Raw genomic sequence first — 27,459 nt, forward strand, 5'->3', positions numbered from 1 at the left:
ACTAATTTGTGCTGTTTTAAAACCAGATGGTAACCGAAAGACAATCACCCTGTTTGTAATGTGTACAAAAATGCAAACCCCAGTGTAAAATGTGCATATAAATGGATATATTAGTAGATAAACTCCAATGCAACATTGCACTGTGCTAATGAAGGGGATGTGGTAGCCTCTCATTTTTCTTGTTTATTATCTTAATTATTCATAGAAAATCTTTAATAAAAAGAGTTTAAAATGTATATTGTTGTTGTTGGCATCCATCTGTCCCGGGAGACAATGAAGGAGTGTGCCTTTGTGGGGTGAAGTCAAACTGTTGGAGAGTTACAGTGTCTGCTGTGGCTGTAGAGACCGATATGGGACAGGCATGTTCTGTTGCAGCCGGGGCAGATGAAGGCATCTGGTTGTGGGTTGTGCTGCTGCAGATCAACGGTAGTGTTTCTTCTCTCTGCACAGAGAGAAAATTCATATATTGGGCAAAATTACATACAAAAATTGACATAAAGTAGGAGAAATTCACACTAAAATTCTGGGGAATTTTCATGAGGGCATTTAATAATAATAATATTAAAATAATTGCAAACTAATGTGGAAATGTGGTGAACAGATTGGAAAAATGAGAAACAGAGAAAGTGAAATTGACATATTAGCCTATCTCTAGTAAGAAGGTTGCAGCTTCAGAGTTGCACCCTTTGGCTTCAGGTGGAAACTGAAACATGTAAACAGCCCCACAGGTGCCCCTCTTCACGACTTTTGCTGCAAGAGCCTCCCCTGCACCACTGCAAAGGCTAGTTTTGCAGTTTTCATTACAAGAGGCGAATGCGTGAGATGAACCATGGATCTGTGGCTGAGGTGCAGCAAGGAGCACAGACTTCCTGGCTTACGGCTCACACAAGGTGAGCTCCCAGGAGCAAGATGCTTAAAGTACTTGAGAACCTTAGTCATCACCAGAGGTGATATAGCTGATGGATTGGCAAAATGCCATAAATATCTTCCCATTTAATTGATAACAAATTCTCTCTCTCTCTTTCTCTGGGGTAAGGAAGGAAAATAATTAACTACGATGGGAAAAGAAGGAAACAAACTACAATAGCCAGACAGGCTGCAGAGGAAAATATAGAAATTTCAATCAATAGGAAACCTTTGATGTTGAGCTGAGTGACATACTTATGCTTAATGCTTCACACACTCACTAATGACATGTTTCTGCCACACTTAGCACAATTTCAACATTACTTTATAGCAGTCTTTCTCTAACTTGGGTTCCCAGATGTTCTTGAACTATAACTCCCACCATCCTTGACCACTGGCTATGCTGGCTAGGCATGATGGGAGTTGTAGTCCAGCAACACCTAAGAATCAAATGTTGGGAAAGGCTGCTCTGTAGGGACATCATGGCCAGTGCGTCCCATGATGTGTTAAGTGGCCAACTTGCTTCTGAGCCAATATTTTGGTCTCATCTTATAACTTTCAAAACAATGAAGTCAGAAATACATTTTGTTCCTTAACTACCTGAGATGCCACTGTGCCTGCCATTGCACATGCATCCTGCTTGTGGTTCAGATTGCTTAAGGATAACTCCGTTAGAGCTACCTTTTGTAGGACAACAAATGACCAGTTTAAGCAAATTTATGGACGTGGCTGTTGAATTAGGCGCGCAGCCTTTTTGCATGCTCCTTGCACAGGCCACCACAACACAATGAGGCAGATCCATGGGTCTCAAAAGCAGGTTTGAATCTGGCAAATCTTTGGTGCTTTTTAACTTTTGTGCTGACTGCTGAGCCTGAAAACATTTCCTTCTGAAAGTGATGCTTTCTCTTGAATAATAGTGAGCTGGTTGCAGCAGGGAATTCCAGCTCTCCAATCAATCTAGCAGACAACAGACTGTGGTTGCTTCTAGCTATGTTGCTGGTGATAATTCTCCATTGGAAAATGCCAGTTTTAGAGGCTGTAGTTAAGAGTTTCCTCCTTTCTCTTCTTTTATTTCAGAAAGTTGACTTATTTGCTCCTGCTCTTAAGTCCTGATCAAAACATTAGTAATTTGCCATTCATTAACTGTTCTCACCTGTAATGTGTGGAACCAAAATAGATTGTATCAAATAAAGATCGGGGTTCATTGTTGAAGAACTCTGAGTACGAATTGCATTAAAAAGAAAACATGAATAGTGGGCATTCCCTCTATGCATTAGGAAGAAAATAGCTGAGGAGGGGGCTGTGAAAGAGGAATCTGTAAAATAGTAATGAGGAAATCTGATGGTTGTTAATAACCTTCAAAATAATTGGGGTGCTGTTTTTTCCATGTCCCAATAAGCTAGGGCCCGTCTACACTTCCTCTTGTCCTGTGCCTAGAAAGCAGGTCTTCTGGACGTTTTCCACTTGCCCCGTGTTTTACAGACCCAGGTCCAGGTGGTTTTTTATTTGTCCCCCTGCTTTACCTGGGGAAACCCACTGCTTCCCGCTGAATCAAAACAAACATCAATCCTCAGAAAAGCCGAATTATGTTTGTTCTGATTCAGTGGTAAACTGCGGGTTTTCCGGTGGAAAAACAGTGTGACAAGCAGAAGTGTGGATGAGCGGTAAACCTTCAACTTATATTTCACAGTTTGGAGCTTCAGCTGACATTCTTCTTTACAGGCTTGCAGACACATGTCAGCAAATAAACAAACAGTTCCTTTATGATTAGCTTAATTTGGAGGGTTTGACATAGCCACAAATATATACATACAAAATTTGGGATGTGGGGAGAAGGTTGTAGTTGTATCTTACTGGAGGTGCATGTCCAGGATTTTGCTAAGTGTAACACAAAACTGTAAAAGTTTAGCTGAGGGAAATGCCTTCCTCCCACTGGCCTGCTTGTCCAATCAGAAACCAGCCCTGCATCTCCCTCACTTCTGACAACTATTTAGCAACTGAGCTCAGCTAAAGTTTCCAAAAAAGTTAGAATAACTTCCTCTCTCCAAGACCTCAATTTTTGCACAGCCTGGTCCTTGAAATTAGATCCCTTCAAGAGACCTGGAAAACGTTTGCTCAGCAAAACCCTCCTGTTTTTCCAAAGGCTCTGTCTCAGGAATTTAAAGCACACTTTTAAAAAACACAGAGACACCCACCACTTGAGGAGGGGGGAGAATTCCTTCCTTTCCCTCTCTCCCTCCCCTCCTTACTGAAAGAATGGAAGAAAGTTCTAGCCCTCCTGCTTCTCCTGTGGACAGCCTGGGGACCAGTGAAGAGGAGCTGGAGAGGCAGCCAAAGAGGCTGGGAAGGAAGAGGAGATACAGCAAGAAATCCAGCGAAGATGGAAGTCCAAACCCAGGCAAGAGGGGGAAGAAGTCCAGCCCCAGCGCACAGTCCTACGAGGAGCTCCAAAGCCAACGGATCCTTGCCAATGTCCGAGAGAGGCAGAGGACTCAGTCCCTCAACGAAGCTTTTGCAGCCTTGAGGAAAATCATTCCCACCCTGCCTTCAGACAAACTCAGTAAAATCCAGACTCTCAAGCTTGCTGCCAGGTACATAGACTTCCTCTACCAGGTCCTGCAGAGCGATGAGATGGACAATAAGATGACCAGCTGCAGCTATGTGGCTCACGAGCGGCTCAGCTACGCCTTTTCTGTGTGGAGGATGGAGGGAGCCTGGTCAATGTCTGCCTCACACTAGCCAACATCAGGGTAAAACCAAGGATGACTGCCAAAGTGGTATGTGGCTCATTCTTTTTACTCTGGGCAAAGCTTGTAGGCTTAGGTGGCATATTTGGGGAGGTGGGGGTGGCAAATGAGTAATGCAGCAAATGTGGTAGTGTTGGATGGAGATGTGGAGTCATGACCCCAGCTGGAATTATTTGATAGCCTTTAGGCATGTTGCTATTTGCCTAGCCTAGATTTATTGTCTGTAAGTTTGTAAGCTGGGAATGACAGTTTAGCTTTCATATGGCAAAATCCATAAAGAACTCTACTTGCCTGATACTATCCTGCAGGCTAGGAAGGCTACTTATTTTTGTGCGTGGTTAAAGCTTAGTTACAAGATAGGCTCAACATTTCAAAAACCAATTACTACATGGGAAGGATTTGCTTCTGATCCTAATAGGATCTTAAAACAAAGTAAAAGAAAATTCATTTTCAATCATAACATCCCTCGGATGGCCCTCCAGAGTCATGTCCAAGTCGCTTTTCATTTGTTTTGCATCTTATATGAGAGAACTGTGATATTTGCCATACCAGATAAAAACGTCTATGCACAGAGCGATGGAATGCAGCTGTTATTCGAAAGGTTTGGTTCCAGAAGGAGTGGCAAAACTGTGTGGTCCTCATTCTGAACTTTGCAGGTCTGCATTTGTTACAAAGGGTTTTAAAAGTGGGGGGAGAGATTGTACTGACGCTCAGCTAGTGTGAGGAGCTGGTGCTTTTTTAAACAACCAACTCCATTCTGGTCGTAGCACAATTTTGTAGGTTAAACAGATGTTCAGTATTTGTTTTGCTGGGCTGTGCCCCCCCCCCCCCGCACTGCATATTCAAAGTAAACACAGAACCAGCCTTTTTCGCCAGCTTCTGGTTCAGTTCGCTTCTCTTGACCACAACTTAATGTCACTTACTTGAAGATCTGGGTCCTATTCCAGCTGCTGCCTTAAATGCAGCCCCCAAGGCTCATTCCACCCCCCCCTTATCTATTACAAGACAAAATAATCCTTTCTTATTTCATTTTTTTTCAGGGGTGGAATATTTTAGGCATGTTGAGAGAGAGAGAGAGAGATGAACATTATCTGAGCACTTCATAACTTTACATTGTTTCAGAACAATGTGAACACTTTCCCCCAGCTATGTCACAACATTTTTATTTTATATGTCCTAATGCACACATGAAATATGTAAAATGCTTCGTACCTTGTGGGCACCCACTGAAACACCACTGGACAACAATAGCAAAGCTATTTTGCAGAAAATACTATAAAGATATAAATGCAGACTGTAAACCTATAATGACACGTATAATTTGTAGAGTGCAGAAAATGTGGGGAAAGATACATTCATTATTTGAAGACAACAATATTTTTAGGTTTCCTGCTTATAAGATTTTCAGGTAAAGACCAGAATGCAACTGGCAGCCTACAATCTTATCTAAGGCCACACTATACAGACGCACAGGCATCAGTCATTACAGAGAAAATTTTAAAATGCACCATTGTAAACCTTTTTGGAAATGAATGCTCATGCTTTATTTGTATTTAGAAGAAAAAATGAATATATTTCTTTAAACCCACTTGTTCATTAAATATACAAGTGGATGCATAAGTAATAATTAAGTGAAACTATGTCTCCACCTCATTGCCTTGGGTACTTTATATCATAAAAAGTATACATTAATTAGGACTAGTTTTGTGTGGCTTTGCTTTAGTATCAGCTGCAAAGATACATGTAAAAAATGAAACAAAATCCACTGGCTTCCCATTTATAAATATGACTTGTAAAGCCTAAGTAAGGAGGGCCGGGAGGTGGGGCTAGGGGTGTCTTCCCGCTTTGTGGGAATATTCTGCTGCCTTTGCCCAAAGCAGATGTAAAATGTCTCAGACACATAGTTTGCTAGAGTTTAGATTGTGCTTTAATTATTCAGTCATAGGAACAATAAATTCACTATGTCTGCAATTACTTAGCAGTTTTCCACAACTTTTTACTCTGAAGAAGTCCTATTAAATCTAACTGTACTGTACTAGTCCAGAGGAAGTAAATTATAGAATCCTTCATTTGTTAATCTCCTCTATGCCATTCTTTAGACATGTACATTTGAAAACATGTTAAGAGACAGAATGTGTATTTCATCTTCACATTTTAAAAACTGTTTTTAGTTTGTAAAATTAACATGTTTTCCTGAGTATAAAAATACCAAAAGTGAAGTAACAGTATGGGACTTCTGTAGGTAATGCACCGTGCCTCAGATAAAAATTATTCTTTTCCAAACATTCTTTTCAGAAGCATTTTTACATATACTCACCTCTAGCCTGTGGCATTTGTAGAGAAATTTAAATTTAAATTTTGAGTATTATTCAAACCTAATTCATGGTCTGAACAAATAAAATGAGCACAAATGATCAGGACAGAGAGTGATAAGCTAGAATTCCACCTCACAATACTAGCTTTTACATTAGTACAAATTACCTTCTAGAGGACCTGCCATGTTTCAGAAGCAACGTTAGAGCTTTTTGGTGGAACAAGAATGTGCAGGTCAATGCTAAGGAAGTAAGGGGATACAGTGCTTATAACAGTTTCTAGAGATTAAGTAGCAACACAATAACTGTTATTTTAGCTTATTATTCTTAAATATTACTTTTAATAATATGTTGTTCTTTGCTCCAGACCCAGATTATGACAAAACAGGGCACTTGTATAAAAAAGAAATAAAGCAAATGACAATGGAAGCCCCACACATTTGTAGAAATCAAACATGGAAAGGCCAAACTAGAATTCTTCTGTAGGAATATATGCTCCAATTATACTATGTAATTACCCTATCTATTTTCATGTTATCAACACAAAAGGTACTTCTAGAAGGGGGCATAATTTGCAAATGTGTCATTAAGATATTGCAAACTGGTCACTGACGACGGTTGTGGTGGTGATATTCTATTCTGGGTTTCCCCCAGAAGGGATGAATCAGATTAAATTGCAGGGACAGAGCAGGGACCGGTTGGCATCATCATGTGAATGCTGCCCCCTCCCCCCCAACCCACCTGCATATATGAGAAGCACCCATCCCTCAAGAAGCACCCATTTGGAAGCCCCAAATGTTGGTGTCTAATGAATTTCTGTTATAACTGATATACATTCTTACTGTACAGTGGTACCTCAGGTTACATACGCTTCAGGTTATATACGCTTCAGGCTACAGACTCTGCTAACCCAGAAATAGTGCTTCAGGTTAAGAACTTTGCTTCAGGATGAGAACAGAAATCGTGCTCTGGTGGCGCGGCAGCAGCAGGAGGCCCCATTAGCTAAAGTGGTGCTTCAGGTTAAGAACAGTTTCAGGTTAAGTACGGACCTCTGGAACGAATTAAGTACTTAACCTGAGGTACCACTGTATTTCTTTCAGATGGCACATTAATGCCTGATATGTGCAGATTGGCTCACTGTACATCTGAAGTTAATTGATACCACCGGACTTGTTCCTTTAGCTTGCACATTCTCATACTGTGAATCTTCTCTTCACTTAATGTAGAACAGGTTTAACAGTTCAGTGTGCCTCTTACTCCTTGTCCTGTAAAATGTGAGTGAAAATTGACATGACGGAAGATGGGCAAATGCACCATTTGAAGCAGGAGGAAATATGTGGTTTACAGTGTGAGAACAATAACTGGGCATTGTTAAAAGCTCTCCTTGTGGGTACTCTGACGTTGTGCACTTTGCTGCATTAATTCTTAAGAAGTCTCTTGGATCAGGCCAGAGACCCATCCTGTTCTCACAGTGCCCAACCAGATTTCCACGGGGAAAGCCTGCAAGCAACAGCCCTCTCCTCAGCTGGGATTCCCGGCAACTGGGATTCAGAGGCACCCTGGAGGCAGGCCATGGCCTTCACACCTAATAGATACCTAATAGTTGCCCATCCAAGTTAAAAGCTGAGATGAAAGGAGAAAGTCCCAAAATAAAATATGCAATTTGGAAACTAGTACAAAGCAAAATCTTGGTAAGATCCAATAGGTTAGCCGATGGTGATGGGTCCCATTCACACCCCACCCCACCATGATTCAAGATAGTAAACAGAGTTATTTGTCCCAACAATCAGTCTCTTGAGAAAAATACACCAAAGTAAATCTGAGGATTGATCCAGCTGGGGTTTCTCTGTCTCATAGATGAATGGAGACTTGCTTCTGTCAACACAAAACCCAGAGAAGTCTTTTAAAAACCGAACTGTGATAAGTGGGTTGGTAATGATGAGGAAGGGGTACCACTTAGCTTCAAAACTTCCAACTGCCGAGTACTGCAAAAGTATTCCATTATCACACATTTCCCCACATTGCCACGCTATTCAAGGAAGCTTTTAGGATAACATAACCAAGTCTGTACTTGAGTAGTTGAACTGCATTTTTGCAAATCTGAATTTTGCAAATCACCAGTCCATCACCCCAAACCCATCACCCAGTTTTCCCCGCTGTTTCCTAGTCTTTACTGCTATGTAAGAGAATCAATAACACTTCACAATTTTAAGAGGATTTATGTATATTGCACAGATACATTTAATTCCCGAGGATTTAAATAGAAGAGTTCAGCACTCATTTAAAATCAGTGACACATAACCCAGTACATAGTTACTTGCGAGTAAGTTACACTGAACTCTATAAAACTTACTTTTAACCAAAAATGTATAGGGCCGTGTTTAACATCAACACAATATTGTTGTTTTGCTAAGTGTGGATGCTGTTAAAATGAGGACATGTTGAAGAATAAAGGGAGGAAGGGTAAAACAGTACTGTTATTTACATGCACTATGTGGATTTTGACTATCCTTCATCGCAGGCATTCCCATTTGAAAACTCAGTTAATAATTGTGGAGGAGTCAACTAGTTTCTTCATTGGTTATATTGGTGCTGAGCAAAAGGTAATCTCCATGTTTGTTCAATATACTAATATTTTAAGTTTATAAATAATTTTAATATACAATTAACAAAATATTGTTGATCTATAGTCTTCATGTCTTGTATGCAGAGGGGGGTTTGGGGAAATGCAGGACAGAGTCTATAACCGATATCTAAAAATATATTCTGTTCCTCCCCCACCCCGCTTATCTTTAAGAAAATCTTTCATAAATCCATTAATTTAGTTCATGCAGTTATATTTTAAAAATATTCATGGACTGATTAGTTCATATAATTATATATTTATAATCTTCTAAAATGAAATTTTCTGAATGAGTATTAACAAACATTAGTATGCATTACATCATTACCTACTTCAATATCTATTTAAGTTTCTAAACAATTTATAAACTAAGTTAGATATTCTTGGCTTGAAATAGTGTACGTGAAGTTCTATTTCTTCAGATATGAATAGACTTTTGCTTTAATTACTCAGGGCATCATCTCCACAAAGTTAAGTATGTTCAACTTATTGCAACTGAATTCAAAAAGTATTATTGATTTCCAGTCTGGATTGCACCTAGGCATTTTTGAATTGGGGCGCAAAGAAAAGGGTGCCTAGAAACCTCTTGAGCAAGAAATGTTAGGCTCACTTACTTTTCTCAGTCACGTCTTAAAGTAAAACACTAAATGGAACCATTTCCTTCCCTCTTGAAAGGGAAGAGCTACGCATGTTCACTTCTCAGAACCTTATAAAAGAAGAAGATGCTTCATGATTTTCTGCCAATACAAACAAGTATTTTCTGATTAGATGGAAAACTTTTTACACAACAATAAATGGTCTTTTGGATTTGTTCAGAATTCTATTTTTAATCATTTGTTCATGAGATTTACACACACACACACACACACACTTTATTATTATTATTTCAAACATTTTTACAATAACTTTTTAATCAGATAATTACATTGTTTCATAAGTTGACTTCCCACCGTCGCCTACTCGGTGATTTTATTCAAACCTTTTCTGATGCATTATACGTTTATCGATTACAAAAGGTTTCTCTATTAGTTATTTTGTCATTTTTCTTCCACTGTTTTTTTCTCAAATCCTGCCTGCAATTTCATTTGACTGTAATATTTTTTTAAATACTCTGCAAATGGCCTCCATTCTTGTATAAATTTTGCATTTCTGCATAGTCCATTACTTCCAGAAGCCCCTCCTCCTTCATCGGAACCGTCTCTCCTTTCCATTTCTGTGCATAATATTCTAGCTGCTCTTGTCACATACACACATAATTTAGTCATCGTCTATAGAACCTCCATCCCTATTATACCTATAAGGAAAGCTTCTGGTCTTTTGGGAACAGCCCATGTAAGATGTTCTTCATTTTATCATATATCATTTCCCAAAGCCTTTTGCTTTTTCACATGTCCACCACATATGGAAGAATGACTCATCTATCTGCTCATATTTCCAACATTTACTTGACACACTTTTGTACATCTGAGCCAGGTTATTTGACGTTAAATACTACCTGTACATCATTTTAAGATAGTTTTCTTTAAGTGTATAACAAGCAGTAAATTTTATATCCTTTCCCCATAACTTCTCCCAAGAAGTAATCAATAAGTCTTTAGCCCATTATATCATTGTTGACTTAACCATTTCATCTTTATTCTGGTGATTTTATAAATTTTAGAAATCAGTTTTTCATTACTCTCAAGCAGCCCCATTTTTAAGTCAGATCTTTTTTCCATAAAACCTTTTAACACATCCTTCTTAAATAGCTCATTTACTTGATGATGCTGAAACCAACTTGATACCAGGTCTTGAATTTCTTCTAATTTTTAAAAGTTTTTACCCGTGTTCTGTGTAACTTAATATATCTCTATACGGCCCTCAAGAATTGCAAATAATTTATTCCAAATCATTTAATTTGGGGGCATATCCACACTGGAAGAAAAAAGTTTGTGTGTTGGGTTTTACTCTGGAAACTCATACAATAACTTCAATGGATATGAAAGTCTTAATATTTGAAAATCTGAACTTGAAAGCACATTACCAAATAGGCAGAAGTAGGTACTGGCCTATGGGCCCACACCTTTTAGGGGCCCCGTGACAAAATAATATTGATTTGATCTTGAAAGAATATTACAATCAAGCTTACTTCGTTCAATGTTATCCCACATGTTTTTCAAAACAAAAACAAATATCCTTGTAAAAGCACTAGTCCAGATTCATAGCAATGGGTATCAACATCTGTGATTTCCACTAGTTCTCAACTAGCAGTTCCTTATATCCTAAAATGTGATCGGATTATGATGTCTTCTGTATGCAGGAATATTTTACCAGCCATTGAATTATTTCCCCAAGCGTCTTCAATTCCCCCGGCACTAAAGCCATGCCAGCAAATCTGAACAGATAAACCTCAGTATTTTGTAGAAGGCATTCCCTCAAGTCAATAATAGTAGGTCGGGATTTGATCCCCCTCCAGCTGGCATGAGTAGGAGTTTTGTCATTTGTAAACGACTTTCGCTTGCTCCGCCTAAACACAGCGAGAGGGGAAGGAGTCCCAGGGAACTCAAAGGGAAGCTTCACAGGCACTTAGGATTGTGGTGCAAGGAGTTTCTGCAGCAAACCATGTTGAGCTGTCAGCTAATCGCTCCAAACAATTGCTTTTAAACCTGTCTCTAGCTGTTTGTAGTATATTCTCACTTTGAGAAAGGCAATGCAACAAGAACAACAACAACAGGTGATCGTATTTGGCATAGGTTGACCAGGCTAGCCAGGAGCTCTGCTTCTGAGGGTCTTGCAACAGAACCTGATTGTATTTTACACAAATAGAAATCTGGAATAACTTTTGAATAATAAAATGATTTTCACCATCTTCCAAGAGCCTATTATATTATTCTAGGCAATTGATTTGCACGGGGATATATTCCCCACCTCCTTTCTCTTCACTTGCCCAGGCTCTTTTAGCACAGAAAATGGAATGGGAAATGTTAATTTAATGGTGGTTTACTGGAGAAATGGAAGGGTTTAGGATTGCTATTAAGGGTGAAATCACACAAAAGCTTGTTTTTAAAACTTGCCATTGCAGGAAACAACTGCAGAGACAGTTGCCTCCAGTCTGGCTTTAGTCATATGCACCAAAATGTGGAGAGGCATGCACATTTGAATGCAAAACTGAACAGTAATGCAGAGAGACTGGGTGTTATTCACATTCAGATGTACCTGAATGTACATCCAGTTTATGCCTCTGGGTCCTCATGGGACCTAGGAAGCCACAGTACACATTAAGAAGTATTATGAATTAATGAACAGCAAAACAAAAATATCTGCATAAAATTGAGCAGCATTTTTTCCACAAATATTGGCCCAAGTAAATTAACAGCTCTATTGTGAATTGGAACATCAAAAAGCAAAAAGTGCAGGCTATGCTGAGATGAGCAGTAATATGCAGATAATACAGTACAAGCCATTTGGACTGGATTTTGAGTCAAAGAAGTTGCAAAAGACTGAAACTTAGACAGTCGTAAAAATTATGGAACAGGACAGAGAAAGCATACTTTTGAAATGTATAAACTACTTGCAAATAATATATGAATTACTTGAGGGGGAAATTCTCATTTTAAGATTTGTATTAGCTACAATACATCAACCGAAACACAGCTATCTTTGAAATCCACACATCTTCAAATTTTGCAATGCAGTTCTGCAACCAAATATGTGAATAAAAATGTGTATATTACAGGAAATTATGCTCAAAATATGAAAATAGCTTTCAAAATGTGTTATGCTAGAGAAAATTGCATAAAAATGTGTGTATTGTGAGAAATGCACACTAAAATGCTAAATAATTTTCATTGCCTAAAAAAGTTAGCAAACTGATGCAGAAATGTGACAACACGCACAGCAAAATCAGAGTGCCATTCTGTAACAAGTCACAATATACCTAGAAACAAGTTTAACAAAATTCAGCAATCCCTTTTGCTTATAACATACAAGATAATAACATTTCAGCAAACAATAAAACAAAATCACACTCCTCAGTTGCAACAAATGAATAATTCTGAACAACCAAATCACTTGCAAAAATACAATACATGAAATGCCAGATACACACGAAAGATAAAAACTTAGCAGCTAAGACTTCATCTTCCCTTCCTTGTCCCGAGGGGCCTGTCCACCCACAGGAAACAAGGAAAGCTCTTAATAGAAAGGGGGAAGAAACAATTAGCATAGTCTGATTTATCTTCTACGATGTCCATAACTTTGGCTGGATTTTTAGTTCATTTTGAATAATTTAACTGTTCCTTCTACTCACACAATCCAACTCTCCCTGTTTGCCAGGGATACACCCCATTTCCTGGAATCTGTCCCAGCAGTAAATAATTGTCCATATTTTATCACTATTGTTGCTTTTGGGGATTGCCTTGTTTATAAAAGTTATAAAAGCTCAACTTCTTCCTCTCTAGAAAATGTTGGAATGAGGGAGATGCATTTTGCCTCTGACATGCAGGTAAACACCCTCCCCCCCCCAAAAAAAAAATGTTTAGGTAGCATAGCATACAGGCTCTCATTTCACAAGCTGCTAAAGCTCCATTTGCCCTTTTGACAACAGACAACTATGGTATGATGCTCTAGTGTAACTTTTAGCAAAACCTTCTTCTCTTTCAAGCCAGTGTTGGATAAGTGATTACTAAGCATACAGAATACAGAACAGAGCCTCTGAAATCAGGAGTGAAGAAAGCAGGGAGGTCTCAGGTACTAATATTGGTATTATGATAGGTATGTTCAGTGTTTTTTTCTAAAAATTGTTTAGGGGTACTCTCATTTTGACTCAAGAAAATCACTATTTTATAGTTCAAATCAGGAAAAATAAATACAGTAAATGGACAGAAGTACAAAGATTCACAAAATGTTTAGGGGTATGCATACCCCTGCGTAGCAACCAGAAAAGAAGCACTGGGTATGTTAGAGGGGTCTCCCTAGTATGTTAAATCTTAGGGGCTACGTGCAACTACTACTGTTAATATAATTGCCTGTGATTGCCAACAGAAATTAACTATATTGTACTCAGAAGAGCTGCTGAGTTAGAGAAGAGATTGGCAGTTGCACTGCCTCCATTTCAAGCTGCAGGGCTGCCACTATTTCTGGTCAACGTGTTCATTTCATATACAGAAAGTAAATATTGTCTCCTTCCCACCAGCCTGAAATAGTATCCTTTGCCTCAAAACCAGAGATAGGGAACCGGTGGCCTTTCAGATGTTGCTAGACTCCAACTCCCATCATCCCCGACAGCCTAACCCATGGGAGTTGTAGTCCAGCAACTGGTTCCCCACCACAACTCTAAATGATTCTGTATATCTTTAACACTTGGAATTATATTCCTGAGGCTGAGAAAAAGTCAGTACATTTTACTCTTCCAGTATTTTATCTGTCATGCCATTGGGGACATGTTGGCACCTCTTTCAACAAAACTTTTAAGTCTTGAAAAGCTTTTCTGGGGAGTAAAGGACCTTTCTGAACAATATGAGGGGGGCTGCTGATGGAGGAGCAACCCACCCAAAATTGGGCTTGGATCCTAAAATAAGAGAACTTCAATAAAAACAGCCTTGCCATTTCCCTCCCTCTCCCTGCTCAGCATCGCCTGTGCCTCTATCCCATATTGTTCAATGGCTCAGGTGTACTGACTCTTGGCTGGCTGCACAAACCCGCAGCATGCTGTCCTGATATTAGAATGTTTTGGTAGGAAAGGGCTCTCAAGCTTTCCTCAGTGAACTATGGGAGGCCTGTAGGCACCTCTGTTTGGGCTCGCTGTACTATTTGCTTGCCGCTCAATCTAACATACCACCATTCCCAGATGCAGATTTATTTCGGAATTTAATTATACCAGCTTATTATTTTTACAGTAGTTGCACTATCTTTTACCCAGGTCTACAAAAGAAAACCTCCCCCACCAACCCAAGAGTTCTCTGCTAGTATATGATTACAGTCCCCCACCCCACCCCAGACACACTTTGTGTAAAACAGATACATAGATATAGGATGGGGGACAATGACACCTGGCTTACTAGCAGTACATGTGAAAAGGATCTAGGGCTCCTGGTGGGCCACAAGCTTAACGTGAGTCAACAGTGTGATGCAGAAGCAAAAAGAGCTAATGCTATTCTAGGCTGTGTCAACTGAAGTCTAGTGTCCAGATCAAGGGAAGTAATAGTCCCACTCTATTCTGCCTTGGTCAGACCACACTTGGAATACTGTGTCCACAATTTATGAAGGATGTTAACAAGCTGGAACATGTGGAGAGGAGGGCAACCAAGATGATCAAGGTCTGGAAACTAAGCCTTATGAGGATCGGTTGAAGGAGCTGGGTATATTTAGCCTGGAAAAGAAGGGCTGTCACATGGAAGGTGGAGCCAGCTTGTTTTCTCCTGCTCTGAATGGTAGGACTCGAACCAATGGCTCCAAGTTACAAGAAAGGAGATTCCGACCAAACATATGGAAACACTTTCGGACAGCAAGAGCTGTTTGACAGTGAAACAGTCTCCTTCAGGAAGTTTTGGACTCTCCTTCCTGGTAGGTTTTAAGCAGAGGTTGGATGGCCATCTGTCATGGATGCCTTAGCTGAGATTCCTGCATTGCAGGGGGTTGGACTAGATGACCCCTGGGGTTCCTTCCAACTCTAAGATTCCATGATCATCCCACGAGTTATATGGTAAATCACAGAATTTTCAAATTATTATTTCTTAAATTTGTATACCAGCCTTCATCCGAAGATCTCAGGGCAGTTCACAGCATACAAATATAAAATAAAAACACTAAATACCTAATAAGAACAAAAACAAAACAAACCCACGCCTCCCCCCTCCCCCATTGCTAGGATTTTAAAGACTTAAAAATTATATAGTCCAGCTCCATCTGAAGAGGAAGGATACTTTATTCTAACATTCACTAACACCACTTCTCACAAGAAATGTTTTTTGTTTTGTTTCCCTGGTGGGTGTCGGCTGAAGAATGTAATAATGGGTCAGATGAAGGGCCCATTTATTCTGGCACCCTGCTTTTCACAGAAGCCTCTGTGAGCCCCAAAAGCCTATCCTCCCAAGAGGCTTCCTCCTTTGAACATGCAGGTTCCATGTGCCATCAAGCCAGTAGCCAGTGGCAGATTCAGCCTTCATTCATTTGTCATTTGTAAGCCAGTGGCTGCCCATTATATCCTGTAGCAGTGAGTTCCATAGTTCTTAATTCTCCCTCAGCTTTGGTTGCCAGACCTGGAGATTCAAGTAATGACAAGTGTAGCACAAAGACATAAAAGAGAGTCCCATGGACTGCAAGAAGATCAAACCTATCCATTCTGAAGGAAATCAGCCCTGAGTGCTCCCTGGAAGGACAGATCCTGAAGCTGAGGCTCCAATACTTTGGCCACCTCATGAGAAGAGAAGACTCCCTGGAAAAGACCCTGATGCTGGGAAAGATGGAGGGCACAAGGAGAAGGGGACGGCAGAGGACGAGATGGTGGGACAGCTTTGATGTTCTCAAAGCTGCTGACATGAGTTTGACCCAACTGCGGGAGACAGTGGAAGACAGGAGTGCCTGGCGTGCTCTGGTCCAGGGGGTCACGAAGAGTCGGACACGACTAAACAACTAAACAACAACAACAACAATATCAATGTTTTTGGATGATGCCACAGCCTTTGGCTAGTGCAATAAGGTTTATGATAATGATGAATAACACAGAAGTCTCACTCCCTATTGATCCTGTCAGGACTCTCATTCCCAATCTCAGCTGCTCCAAAACACACACTCACAAGGTTTCAAAGGATGTTAGCTACTTCAGTGGGTTGCAGATAAAAGCAATCTTATAGGCAAGGATGTTCTAGTGGGGTAATTCATTAAGCAGAGCATTTCTTTCACTGGGATTCTCATAATCAATGAACATACAAAATGCCATCACTATTCTTCTTTTATTTTCACAGTGTTTCAGAAATGCTGTGGCTGGAGTCGCAATCCCAAAGGCCTTGCCATTTTACCTTTGCTCACACCTGGTGGCTCTTTCCTGGCCCTGCTCAGCCACTGTAGGGCCCTGGTCCTGCTTAGCTGGCGGCAGCAAGGCTAGTCCCACCTTGGAAGGAGCTGGGGGGCGGCAGAAGCTGAGCCCACCCACCAGGGGGGTCAGGTCTCACATGGCTTTCCTGCCCCACGGTTTTGAGAAAGGTATCCAAAGATACTGGTTAGAACAGAAGAATGTGCTTTCTCCTTTCATTTGAGTCTGGCAGGGGTCCTGAGCAGCACAATGTCAGTGCCCCATCACTTCCTTTCACCAAATAAAATATTCCAGCAAACATTTAAAATTCACATCCCAAAGAATATTCTAATTCATTTGCTATTTTGTCAGCTGCGTGACCCTGGGGCAGGAGTTTCTAAAGACCTGCGTGTGCTGTTAGCTGAAACTTCACTGTACTTGGAAAGACTGCAGTCATCTTTGATCTGCTGGTGTGTGTAGGACGTCGGGGTATGCACTTTCTGAGTGTGTGCAAAAGCAACAAATTAGCTGATAGAAAATGGAATCTGAAAAGTGGAAATTGGAACAGAGCATGTAAGGTTTTCATTATACAATTCTAATTGAATTTTTGCTCATTGCTATTCAGGGAAGGCTCACACACTATATGATTGGTAATAATAGGGTTTTATCTAATGAGGCTTTCTGACTTTGGAAGAAATGCTTTGAACAATTCACTCTGCTAATAAAGCATACAGTATATATGCAATCTCCAGTTTGGCCCTTAAAAGTGTTTCATAGTGGAAGAGAAGAAGGAACATGGGAGGATATGGGAGGAGCCTAATTGCCCAATATTGTGCAAGGGCTTCAGAAGTAAATAAAACAACCCTTTGAAAGAGAGCTTTAAATGTCAGAGTAAACCTACACTGGCTCAAAGGGTCAATTGATTTTCTTCTTCTCAAGCTCTTCTCTCTCATTAGTGGTGTTCATACGTGACACAAAAAAACATGCAAGAGCAACCCCTCAAGCATCATGCGCTGCCTCTCATCTGTTTTCACAGTTGGCACAGTCTGAACCATTCTAAAATCAAAACACTTTCAGCAGCGTTTCATGACGCCCATTTGGATGAAGAGGAGTTCCATAATCTAAGATATGAAGAGCTTGCATACTTGTTGTAATCCATCAAGTCTTAAAATCAGTTTGTGATCTTCTAGAACAAAATACACCAGACACAAGACAATCATCTCATAGGATTTTAAAGTGAAAATGGTTTCAGGCAGATGCAAACCTTAATGTAAGTTTCTTCAGACATCAGTTTTGCAAGAAAGGAATTTCAAACTTCCTTGTCTCTTGAGAGTCTAAAGCCTCATTCCTCACAACCTGATTATGGATGGCAGAATGGCCAGTGCTTCTGCCTCTGATATAATGTTTAAGGTTTTCTGGTATCACATTAAAAATTGGCCCTCAAGCTACTTGGTGCTGCTCATTTCTTGTTTTTAATTGTCTCTTTGTGGGAATGTTAGGGACACGGGTGGCGCTGTGCGTTAAACCACACAGCCTAGGACTTGCCAATCAGAAGGTTGGTGGTTTCAATCCCCTCGACGGGGTGAGCTCCCGTTGCTCGGTCCCAGCTCCTGCCAACCTAGCAGTTCGAAAGCACGTCAAAGTGCAAGTAGATAAATAGGTACTGCTCCAGCAGGAAGGCAAACAGCGTTTTCATGCGCTGCTCTGGTTCGCCAGAAGCGGCTTTGTCATGCTGGCCACATGACCCGGAAGCTGTACGCTGGCTCCCTCAGCCAATAAGGCGAGATGAGCGTCGCAACCCCAAAGTCGCCCATAACTGGACCTAGTGGTCAGGGGTCCCTTTACCCTTTACCTTGTGGGAATGTTAAGGATAGTAGGAAAGGATATATTGAAAAAGTATTATCCTTCCTTCACTCACACTAATAAGTGACATAGCAGAGCAGATTCCCCTCAATATAGCTGGAAGCTAGTTTGCAGATTCATTTGAATCTCTTAGTTAATATTATTCCTGGTGTCCCCTTTCGATCCCTCTTAAAAGAATAAAGATACAAGAGTCTTTCTGAGTAAAGTAGCAAAATGTTTACTCCCATTTCAGTTCACAATTTGATCCCTGAAAGGCAGTCTTTACTTGATAGTTACCCAAAGAAACAGTGAGTTCATCTCATATGGAGATTGAGCTCATGTGCTGCTGACTGAGAGCCAGCAGAAAGCAAAATTACATTTAGATAAGAAAATGGCTGCAGCAGAGCAGCATGGCAGCAAAAGAACAGCAACAAGACAATAGAAAGACAAAAGTAAACTGGATGAGAGACGGAGAAAATGGCCCTTTTGTGGAGTCAGCCAGAGCCATGCCCATCTCCCAGGTCACATGCAGGGGGAGGAAGAGGACGTTGCACTGACTGGATGTCCCGCTGCCTGTGGCCACTCTAGGAAAATACGGGATGCATCTCACACTCTTTAAGTTGTACCCTTGGTTTAATATCAACTTTCTCATATTTTGTATGCAGGCTCTACAATTCTATGATTCTAAGTTGCTAAGTGGTCCAGAAGGAAAGGCCACTGAGAGGTCCAGCAGAACCAACAGGAACAAGCTCTTTGCCACCTCAGTTCCACCATGTGGTCGGAGTCTGCCAGGGACTGGCAGGGCTCTGATGTGTGGGTGGCAGAGGCAAGGGCGCCAGCAATTTATGGGGTTTGGTGCCAGGGCAAGGGGGAGAGGAAGGGCCTGAGCAGTCAGAGGCAGAAGAGGGGGCACAGGATGTGTCAGAAGCAGAGAACGAGGCTGTTCAGGTGAGGGCCGGCCTGCTCAAATCCCCTGCTGTCTCCTAGAACCAGGAGGGCTTGAAGAGGGAAGAGTAGTGATGACTGCCAGGCAGAAGTATCGGGTTGGGTGCATGCACTCCGTCAGACGAGGCTACATCAGCCGGGGAGAATTGTGTGGTTCCCCCTGTTGCTTCAGTTGCTCCACAGGGACAAACCTGGAAAAGGGAAGGCCAGCTAAGTGGGCACTGGAAGCATTTGCGTGTGTGGATCCAGGACACCTTGGGAGCTGTTGTGTTTGTCAGTAAAGAATTAACTATTGGCTATTTGCCTTCATTGGCTGGGTGGGCGCAGGACAGTCACAAAGAGCATCTCCTCCAAGTGTCCCTGTTTTCCAGGGACAGTTCCAGAACTAGGAAAGCCATCCTGGCTTCCGACTGGATTCCAGAATGTCCCTATTTCCCCCGCCAAGCAGTGATGGCTGGGAGGGATCCCATGGCCTCCCCATGGCTGCCGCTGCCAGCCTCCTCCCTGGGGCTGCTGGAGAGCGGAAGAGGAGGAAGAGGAGGAAGAGGAGAGGCTGGGGCTGCTGAGGCCCAGCCCCATGTGGGGCAGGAAGAAAGAGGGCAAGGAGTCTTGATTTTAAAAAATAATGGCTTGCGTTTCCACGTCTAATCTTGCCTCTTTCTAAAATTAATTTATTGGTGTGTGTGTGTTTTGATAAATATACCAAAGAATAAATAACATTTAATCACCCATAAGTATGGATCGAATTGCAGCCTTAGCTACTTCACAAGATTAGCACTATTTCATTTCTTTGCCAATATATAAATAGATTTGAAAGCATTCATAGAAGGACCGTGGATTAAAAGTGAATGACATTCCAAAGTTGGAGCAGCAGTGACTTACCCTCTTACAGCAGCTGCTTCTGGTGAAAAATCTGTTGAGTTAGTTCTGTATTGCTGTTTTGCTGTATGGCAGCCATGTGCCCGTTCTCAAGAAAGCATGTCTTTATTTTGGCATTATCTGCATTCAAATTGCACTATATTGTTGGTGGGAAAATATCAAATGTGTGGGAAATCTGAAGAGAGATTTTGCTTAATCAAGCTTCAGTTCAGCAGTTAAAAAACAAATATGTTAGGGCACTAACAAACTGCCTGGTCTTGTACCTTTTGTAAAATATTTCACGGAGCTGTAACAGAGAGAGGAAACAGAAGGGAGCCATGATATTTCACTTGGTCTCAGGCTGCATCTTAACTCTGCAGGCCTTAAGAAAGGTATGGACTTCCTTTCCACAAACACATGCCCAAAGCCTCAGTATCTTCTACATTTTCAGGCGGATTTTATTTAACAAAATTTATACACTGCTACTAGGAGATCTCTATGTGGTTTGAAATAAAGTCTTAAAACCTGATTTAAAATACTAATAAAAGCCAACATTAAAATTAATGTACACAATACATTAAAAAATCAAAAAGATAAAATAAAATCAGTAATTTTAAGACTTAAACTTACTAAATCTGCTCATCAATATTACATGTTAACATTAAATGCCTGGATATGCTTGTCAAACAAAAAAAAAAAAAAGTTCCAGGGAACAAGTTAAGGTGGTGGTGTGGGTGGGTGTGTTTAATCATTTTTATTTCGTTTTAACTACTTGCAGGCCTATGGCCAGGTGAACTTTAGAACAGACCCTCCCAGATTACAGGATTACCTAGTGTCCTATTTTCCAGGGACAGTCCAGATTTACAGAAGCCATCCTGGTTTCTGATCTGATCCCAGAATGTCCCACTTTTTCTTAGGAAGTCCCTGTTTACACTGGAACAATATTCAAAGATATGGTATAGGGCTGCCATATGTCCGGATTTTCCTGGACATTACTGAGATTTCAAAGGCGGAATTGACGCCCAGGAGGAATTTCCGAAAGGCACTACTTTGTTCTGGATCTCAGGCAAGTTAATCGGGAAAAATATAGCTCAGCAACTTTTGGGGTGTCCTGGTTTTTTCTTTTTGAAATATTTTTCTTATTCTTCTGCGATCACTCGTAGCCGAGTAAGATTGTCTTCCACAAACACGGTTTTAACAATGAGTCCGCAAGTGACTGTGGAGGCCAATTCTGGATCCACATGTCCTTCCACAGTGGGGACATTAGTTTCCGAGCGGGAGTTGATCACGGTGTGGATTTGCCAAGCGTGCCTTCCTCTTAGCACGTTTCTCCCTTGCGTCCTGAGTTCGAGTGTCTTCAAAGCCCATGACACCTTTGGTAAAGGCTGTTCTCCAACTGGAGCACTCACAGGCCAGTGTTTCCCAGTTGTCAGTGTTTATACTACATTTTTTAAGATTTGCCTTGAGACAGTCTTTAAACCTCTTTTGTTGACCATCAGCATTACACTTTCCATTTTTAAGTTTGGAATAGAGTAGTTGCTTTGGAAGATGATCATCAGGCATCTGCACAACATAACCAGTCCAACGAAGTTGATGTTGAAGAATCATTGCTTCAACACTGGTGATCTTTGCTTCTTCCAGTACACTGATATTAGTTCACCTGTCTTCTCAAGTGATGTGTAAAATTTTTCGGAGATACCGTTGATGGAATCTTTTGAGGAGTTGGAGATGGCGTTTATAAGTGGTCCATGTTTCACAAGCATATAGTAAGGTTGGTAGTGCAATAGATTTGTAAACAAGCATTTTGGTTTCCCTGCGAATGTCCGGTCCTCAAACACTCTGCACTTCAGTCGGGAGAAAGCTGCACTCACAGAGCTCAGGTGGTGCTGGATTTTGGCATCAATGTTAGCCCCTGTGGAAAGATAAGGTACACCACTGAGTTGGATTTGTGGCGCTGCTGAGGGGTCATTTTGTACTTGCTGGTGCAGCACTTTGATTTTTTGTATGTTGAGTGATAGGCCAAGCTTTTTGTAAGTATTCAAAGATAATATGCAAAGACAGTGGTACCTTGGGTTAAGAACTTAATTTGTTCCGGAGGTCCGTTCTTAACCTGAAACTGTAGCACCATTTTAGCTAATGGGGCCTCCTGCTGCTGCTGCGCTGCCTGAGCACGATTTCTGTTCTCATCCTGAAGCAAAGTTCTTAACCTGAAGCACTATTTCTGGTTTAGCGGAGTATGTAACCTGAAGCGTATGTAACCCGAGGTACCACTGTGTGGTAGGAGAAGTGTATAGCCTTATACCAACTAAGTCCATTGGTCCATCTAGCTCACAATTGTTTAGACTGCCTGGCAGCAGCTCTGCAAGGTTTCAGACATGAGTGTCTCTTGGCTTTAGCCAGAGGTGCTGAGGGCTGAGCCTGGGGGTCTTCTGGGACCCCCCCCCCGCAAGTCCTGGAGTGTGGCCAACAAGGCCTACTTGTTGCTGGTGGGAAGCAGGAACAAGAGAAACAGTGTGATGAATTTTACATTTTGCTTTAAAATACCCAGCCGTCTTTACACAAAAAATGTACATTTTACATCACTTTTTATAATTTCTTAAATCTTCTTTAAAGCAGCCAGCCCAAGCATCAGACATCAACACTGATCCATTTAAGCTTAGAATAAAAGGAGAGCATTTCTGAGCACATGTGATACAGATTGCAGAACTGATTATAGTTTGGGATGTGTGTGTCCGTGTGTTTTCTTTCTGCTGATGCCTTTTGCAATAGTTGCATCTGTATTTGAGCTCACTGCTCTGCATAGGCACTGCCAAGCTTTGAAGATCTTCAAAGTACTCCAGGGCTGAATGCCAAGCCCTGGCTTTTCTGCAGAATGTCACTGTAATTAGATAAATAATATCTGAGATGCGGGGGTGGGGGGGATCTGAGTGGGGAGCAGTGGGGAAGGAGCCGAAATGGAAGCTTTCCTTTGTGGGAGGAAGTGATTGTACATATTTACCACTGAGCTGAGTCCTGCCCTGCCCTTAAAAGGAGGTTTCATGTCATGTCTGAAAGGCTTATGCACTAATAAATTATCCTCCCAGGATGGGCAGAGCTGTGTGCGCATTCCAGGATTCCATGCAACTAGGGACAGGGAGAACTAGGAGTGCAGAATGTGGACCATGCACCCAATCCAGCATCTTTAGAATCTCAGACGGCATGGGCACCATGCCAGGAGAAAAATCAGAAGTCTGTGGGTGGGCAACCAGAATTTCCAGTATGTGAGGATGGGCAGGAATTCAGGGTCCTTTGGTGGCAGCGGCTCCTCCTTGACTTGTCATGTGAACAGCAGAGACAAGGGGTTCAGCTGCCTTTATGAATGAAGGACATGCACACACTAGGCTTACCTGACTCCCCTGCCCACCTGTGGCACTTGCAAGACTTTTCCTCGGGAAAAGTGCCCCTCCCACTTGAAAGAGGAGCAATTTAGGATGGAAACCCACGTAAATTATGCCATTCAAGAATATGATAGTTGCCGTGATTTGCTTTTAAGGAAATTTGCCAAAATCTACACTTCCAAAATGGCCTGCCATATGTTTGGAATTTCCCAGATGTTAAAGTGATTTCTGCCCGGAAATAGCAACTCTACCACAGGGAGCAGAATTCTGCTTTTCTGGTCAAATAATAATTTAGATCTCCTTGGGATAGAGAGCCAGCAAGTTGTAGTGGTTAGAGTGTCAGACTAGGAGCGGGGAGATCAAGGTTCGAATCTCTGCTTAGCTGTGAAGCTCACTGGGTGACCTTGGACCAGTCACTTCCTCTCAGCTTACCCTACCTCACAGGGTTATTGTGGGGATTAAGTGAGGAAGGGAAGAACCATGCACACCACCCTGAGCTCGTTGGAGAAGGTGGGACATACATGCAAGAAGCAACACAGGCTGTGGCCTCTAGAAGCTGCTCAACTGCACCTCCCATCCTCGCTGGCCACTGGCCATGCTGGCTGGGACTGCTGGGATTTGGAGTCCAGCAGCAAGCACAGGTTCCTTAGCCCTGCTTCAGGATTTGCCTGATGAGGAACTGCATAGCCTGGCTCAGATTAATGAACTCCCCCAAATATAAGATCCGTGCACAGAGATGCTTCCTGTTGATGAGGACACAAATCTGGTTTGCGTTCTGAATTTGCAAGCTGCCAGCAGACAGCAGAAAACAGAAATCCTGTTAAGCATTATGCAAGTGATTACAGGATTACCCAGTACCAAGTTGTGCAGAACTTGCGCAATCTCACGGAATCCCTGCAAACTCAAATGCCTATGTGGATTATTTATTTTATTTAGAAGCATTTAGAACCTGCTCTTGGGTGAAAAAGGCTCCAAGAGCAGCTTATATACAGTCAATTGAAACAAGGCAGTCCCTGGCTGCACATTTGCAATCTTTAAAAAAAGGGAAGAAAAGGACATAGGGACTGAGAGGGAGTAAGAAAAAAGCAAACAGAAAAAGTATTAAAGAAGATGATCTTCATCATCATTATCATTATTATATATTTTATATTATTATATCAATCAAAATAACTTTATTGTACTAGCCAATTACCATGACAAATCTGAATCAAAATAAATAGAAGCAAAACGCAGCTCAGTAACAGCAAATCTTAGTCTGGCTGCAGATTCGACAGGTAACTGGCTCTAAAATGGACCGTTTTTAGAAGGGGGGAACCAAGGAGAGCATTTAAAGGGTTTGATCAATTGCTGATCACGTAGTGATTCTGTCCAGTGGCACCAATCCCTTAACTGGTGTTTGTCTGTGGATATAATCTCCTCTAGTTTATGGAAAGAATAAGAGTTCAAATAACATTGGTTATTTAATGATAAATTAAGGTAAGATGGGGAATTTGGAGAGGAGGAATGATTTTGAGGAAACGTGGAAGATATTTGTAGAATTTGTACTGTTAAAACAGAGAAGGGTCAAACCATCACAAGAGGTGTTGAAATTTTGAGAGATTGGATAGTTACGATGGATAGTGGTCTCAGGGGGGGTGCACATTTTTATTTTTATTTCTACCTGTGTTATTATTACTTTGTTTAAAATAATAATAATATAAACACATAGAATTAAAAAGAGTCAAGTCCAGTACAGACTCCCAGTGGGGGGAGAGGGTTAAGCAGGTAATTTGCTCTGCCTCCCAGAGTTCCTTAACTTTGATTTTTATTTTATTTTTTTAAAAAGATCAGTAGGTGTAGATACGGTGGTACCTCGGGTTAGGAACTTAATTCGTTCCAGAGGTCCGTTCTTAACCTGAAACAGTTCTTAACCTGAGGTGCTTTCGCTAATGGGGCTCCTGCTGCCGCTGCCGCACGATTTCCGTTCTTATCCTAGGGCAAAGTTCTTAACCTGGAGCAACCACTTCCTGGTTAGCGGAGTCTGTAACCCGAAGCGTCTGTAATCCGAGGTACCACTGTACTTTCTTATACTTCCTAATTTTCAGAAGTGAACATTTCATTGAAATACTCTGCTCCCCTTAAATGGTGTCCCTTTCTGGCTCGTCTCCATATTTCTTTTTTGTGTGACTGATGCAGTTGGGAGGGAAGCGTTGCTGCTAGTCGCATGTCTTCTCTGTGACACGTGTGTTAATACAACTCTAACAGCATTTCCCTTCCCCCTTTTCTAGGCACAAACGTGTCCTAGTGTTGAATTGCGACCTTAGGAAAGAAACGAGGAACCAGAGAACACAACACTGGGATGCATCCAACAGTAATATATTTTTCTTTCTTTTTCCCTAGACTGTCCACTTCTGGAGACTGGAGTGGAGCTGAAATGCATCCATGTTTGTAGCTTGTGAAACCTTAACAACCTCAAGAGAACTGGTCTAAAGGAACCACTTGATTTCGCCTCCCCTTGAGCTCCTGCAGAGCATTTAGAGAGACCAGAAACGCAGCACCAAAGCTAATGGGTTTGAAATGTTGCAACATCTCTCCCCAAGAGACAAAACTAAAACACAAAGAGGCTATTCAACTTTGTGTTTACTTGCTGGAGCTTGTGTGTGTGTGTGTGTGTGTGTGTGTGTGAGAGAGAGAGAGAGAGAGAGAGAGAGAGTGAGTTTTACATTTTTTTAAAAAAAAAATCAGGAACACATTAATGAGGAATCCATTGATTTGGATTTCAAATTATCTCTGTATTTTTGTGTGAATAGTTTAATTAAAATCATGTTGTATAAAGTAATGTCAAAAACTGGACCAAGGCTCTTTAGAAAAGCAAACTTTCTAAATTCTGCACATTTCTTTTTCATCAAGGAAGCCTGGAATACACCTTTTTTCTCTTTTTGCATCCAGCACCACCTTCCTTATTGTTTTGCTTTAACCGGCCTCTTCCTTATTGTTTATTGTTTGTTTTATTTATTGAGAAATCTTTAAACAAAAGACTGCAAAGGACGTGGTTTGTGTATAATGCTTCTCCAGCTCAAAAAATTAAAAGAAAGTGATGCAGTTAATAGCAAGACATTTGATTTATTTGTGAGTTTCGCAATCATAACAAAAAGACAGACAGAAAACATACCCAGTTTTAAAAGGAATCAGTATGCTTTTCCAAATTATGTGTACTCTTTATTTATTTGGGACTTTTTGTATAACACTTTTAACAGGTATACTAAGAGCACAAAACAGACAAAACTAAGCAATTCCACGTCCCAGGTTAGGTTAGCCACTTGAAAGTAGTTTGCTTCCTTAAACCTACCTTTCCCAGTGTTGCTCATTACTTTTTGCAGCCACTGCCAGCCCCTCCTGCAGCTTCAGTGGCCATTTCGTCTGTGTTTTAATCCTCAGCAAGTGATCCCAGTCAGTTGGGAATCTTGGATGTAATGACATCAACTGTGTTATGTAGCCATCCAGAACTGGCTGCTTATGGATGCTGATAAGGACAGGTAAAAACCATTTAGCCTCAAGCTGTGCTTCCTGTCCAGGTCATTTGTGCCATCCCTGCCAATCAGAAGTAACAAAGCAAACACTTTTGCGATGATCCATGAAAAAATAGTTTTGGAGAAAGGTTGGGAATGCAATATTTTAACAACATGCAACCCCCCTTGTGGCTTATTCCTTGTTAAATATGGCCTCAACTTTACTTAAATGAGTAGGTTTTCAGAAATTGGGAGTTATATCCAGTGCAGCTCACCTTCCAGTGCAGCAGACTTCTTCTATTTGCACAGCAGAGATTCCCTGACCTGTCCTCATAGTCACCTCAAAATCTGTTTCAAAGGGATGGAGCAGA

General features: G+C 41.3%; 1 protein-coding gene across 1 annotated transcript; it reads left to right on the forward strand.

The window, feature by feature from the left end:
- Positions 1 to 2,914: 2,914 nt before the first annotated feature.
- TWIST2 (twist family bHLH transcription factor 2) lies at positions 2,915 to 26,669 on the forward strand. The gene is made up of 2 exons (XM_053363970.1): positions 2,915 to 3,683; positions 25,980 to 26,669. Exon 1 carries the CDS (start codon positions 3,163 to 3,165, stop codon positions 3,643 to 3,645), a length of 483 nt encoding a protein of 160 aa, XP_053219945.1. The 5' UTR covers positions 2,915 to 3,162; the 3' UTR covers positions 3,646 to 3,683; positions 25,980 to 26,669.
- Positions 26,670 to 27,459: the final 790 nt, after the last annotated feature.

Source organism: Podarcis raffonei, chromosome 1 (genome assembly GCF_027172205.1).
Source record: "Podarcis raffonei isolate rPodRaf1 chromosome 1, rPodRaf1.pri, whole genome shotgun sequence".
NCBI classification, from domain to species: Eukaryota; Metazoa; Chordata; class Lepidosauria; order Squamata; family Lacertidae; genus Podarcis; species Podarcis raffonei.

Bases quoted from the DNA above. Each gene is read 5' to 3' on its own strand.
- TWIST2 (XM_053363970.1), top strand. From the start codon at position 3,163: ATGGAAGAAAGTTCTAGCCCTCCTGCTTCTCCTGTGGACAGCCTGGGG.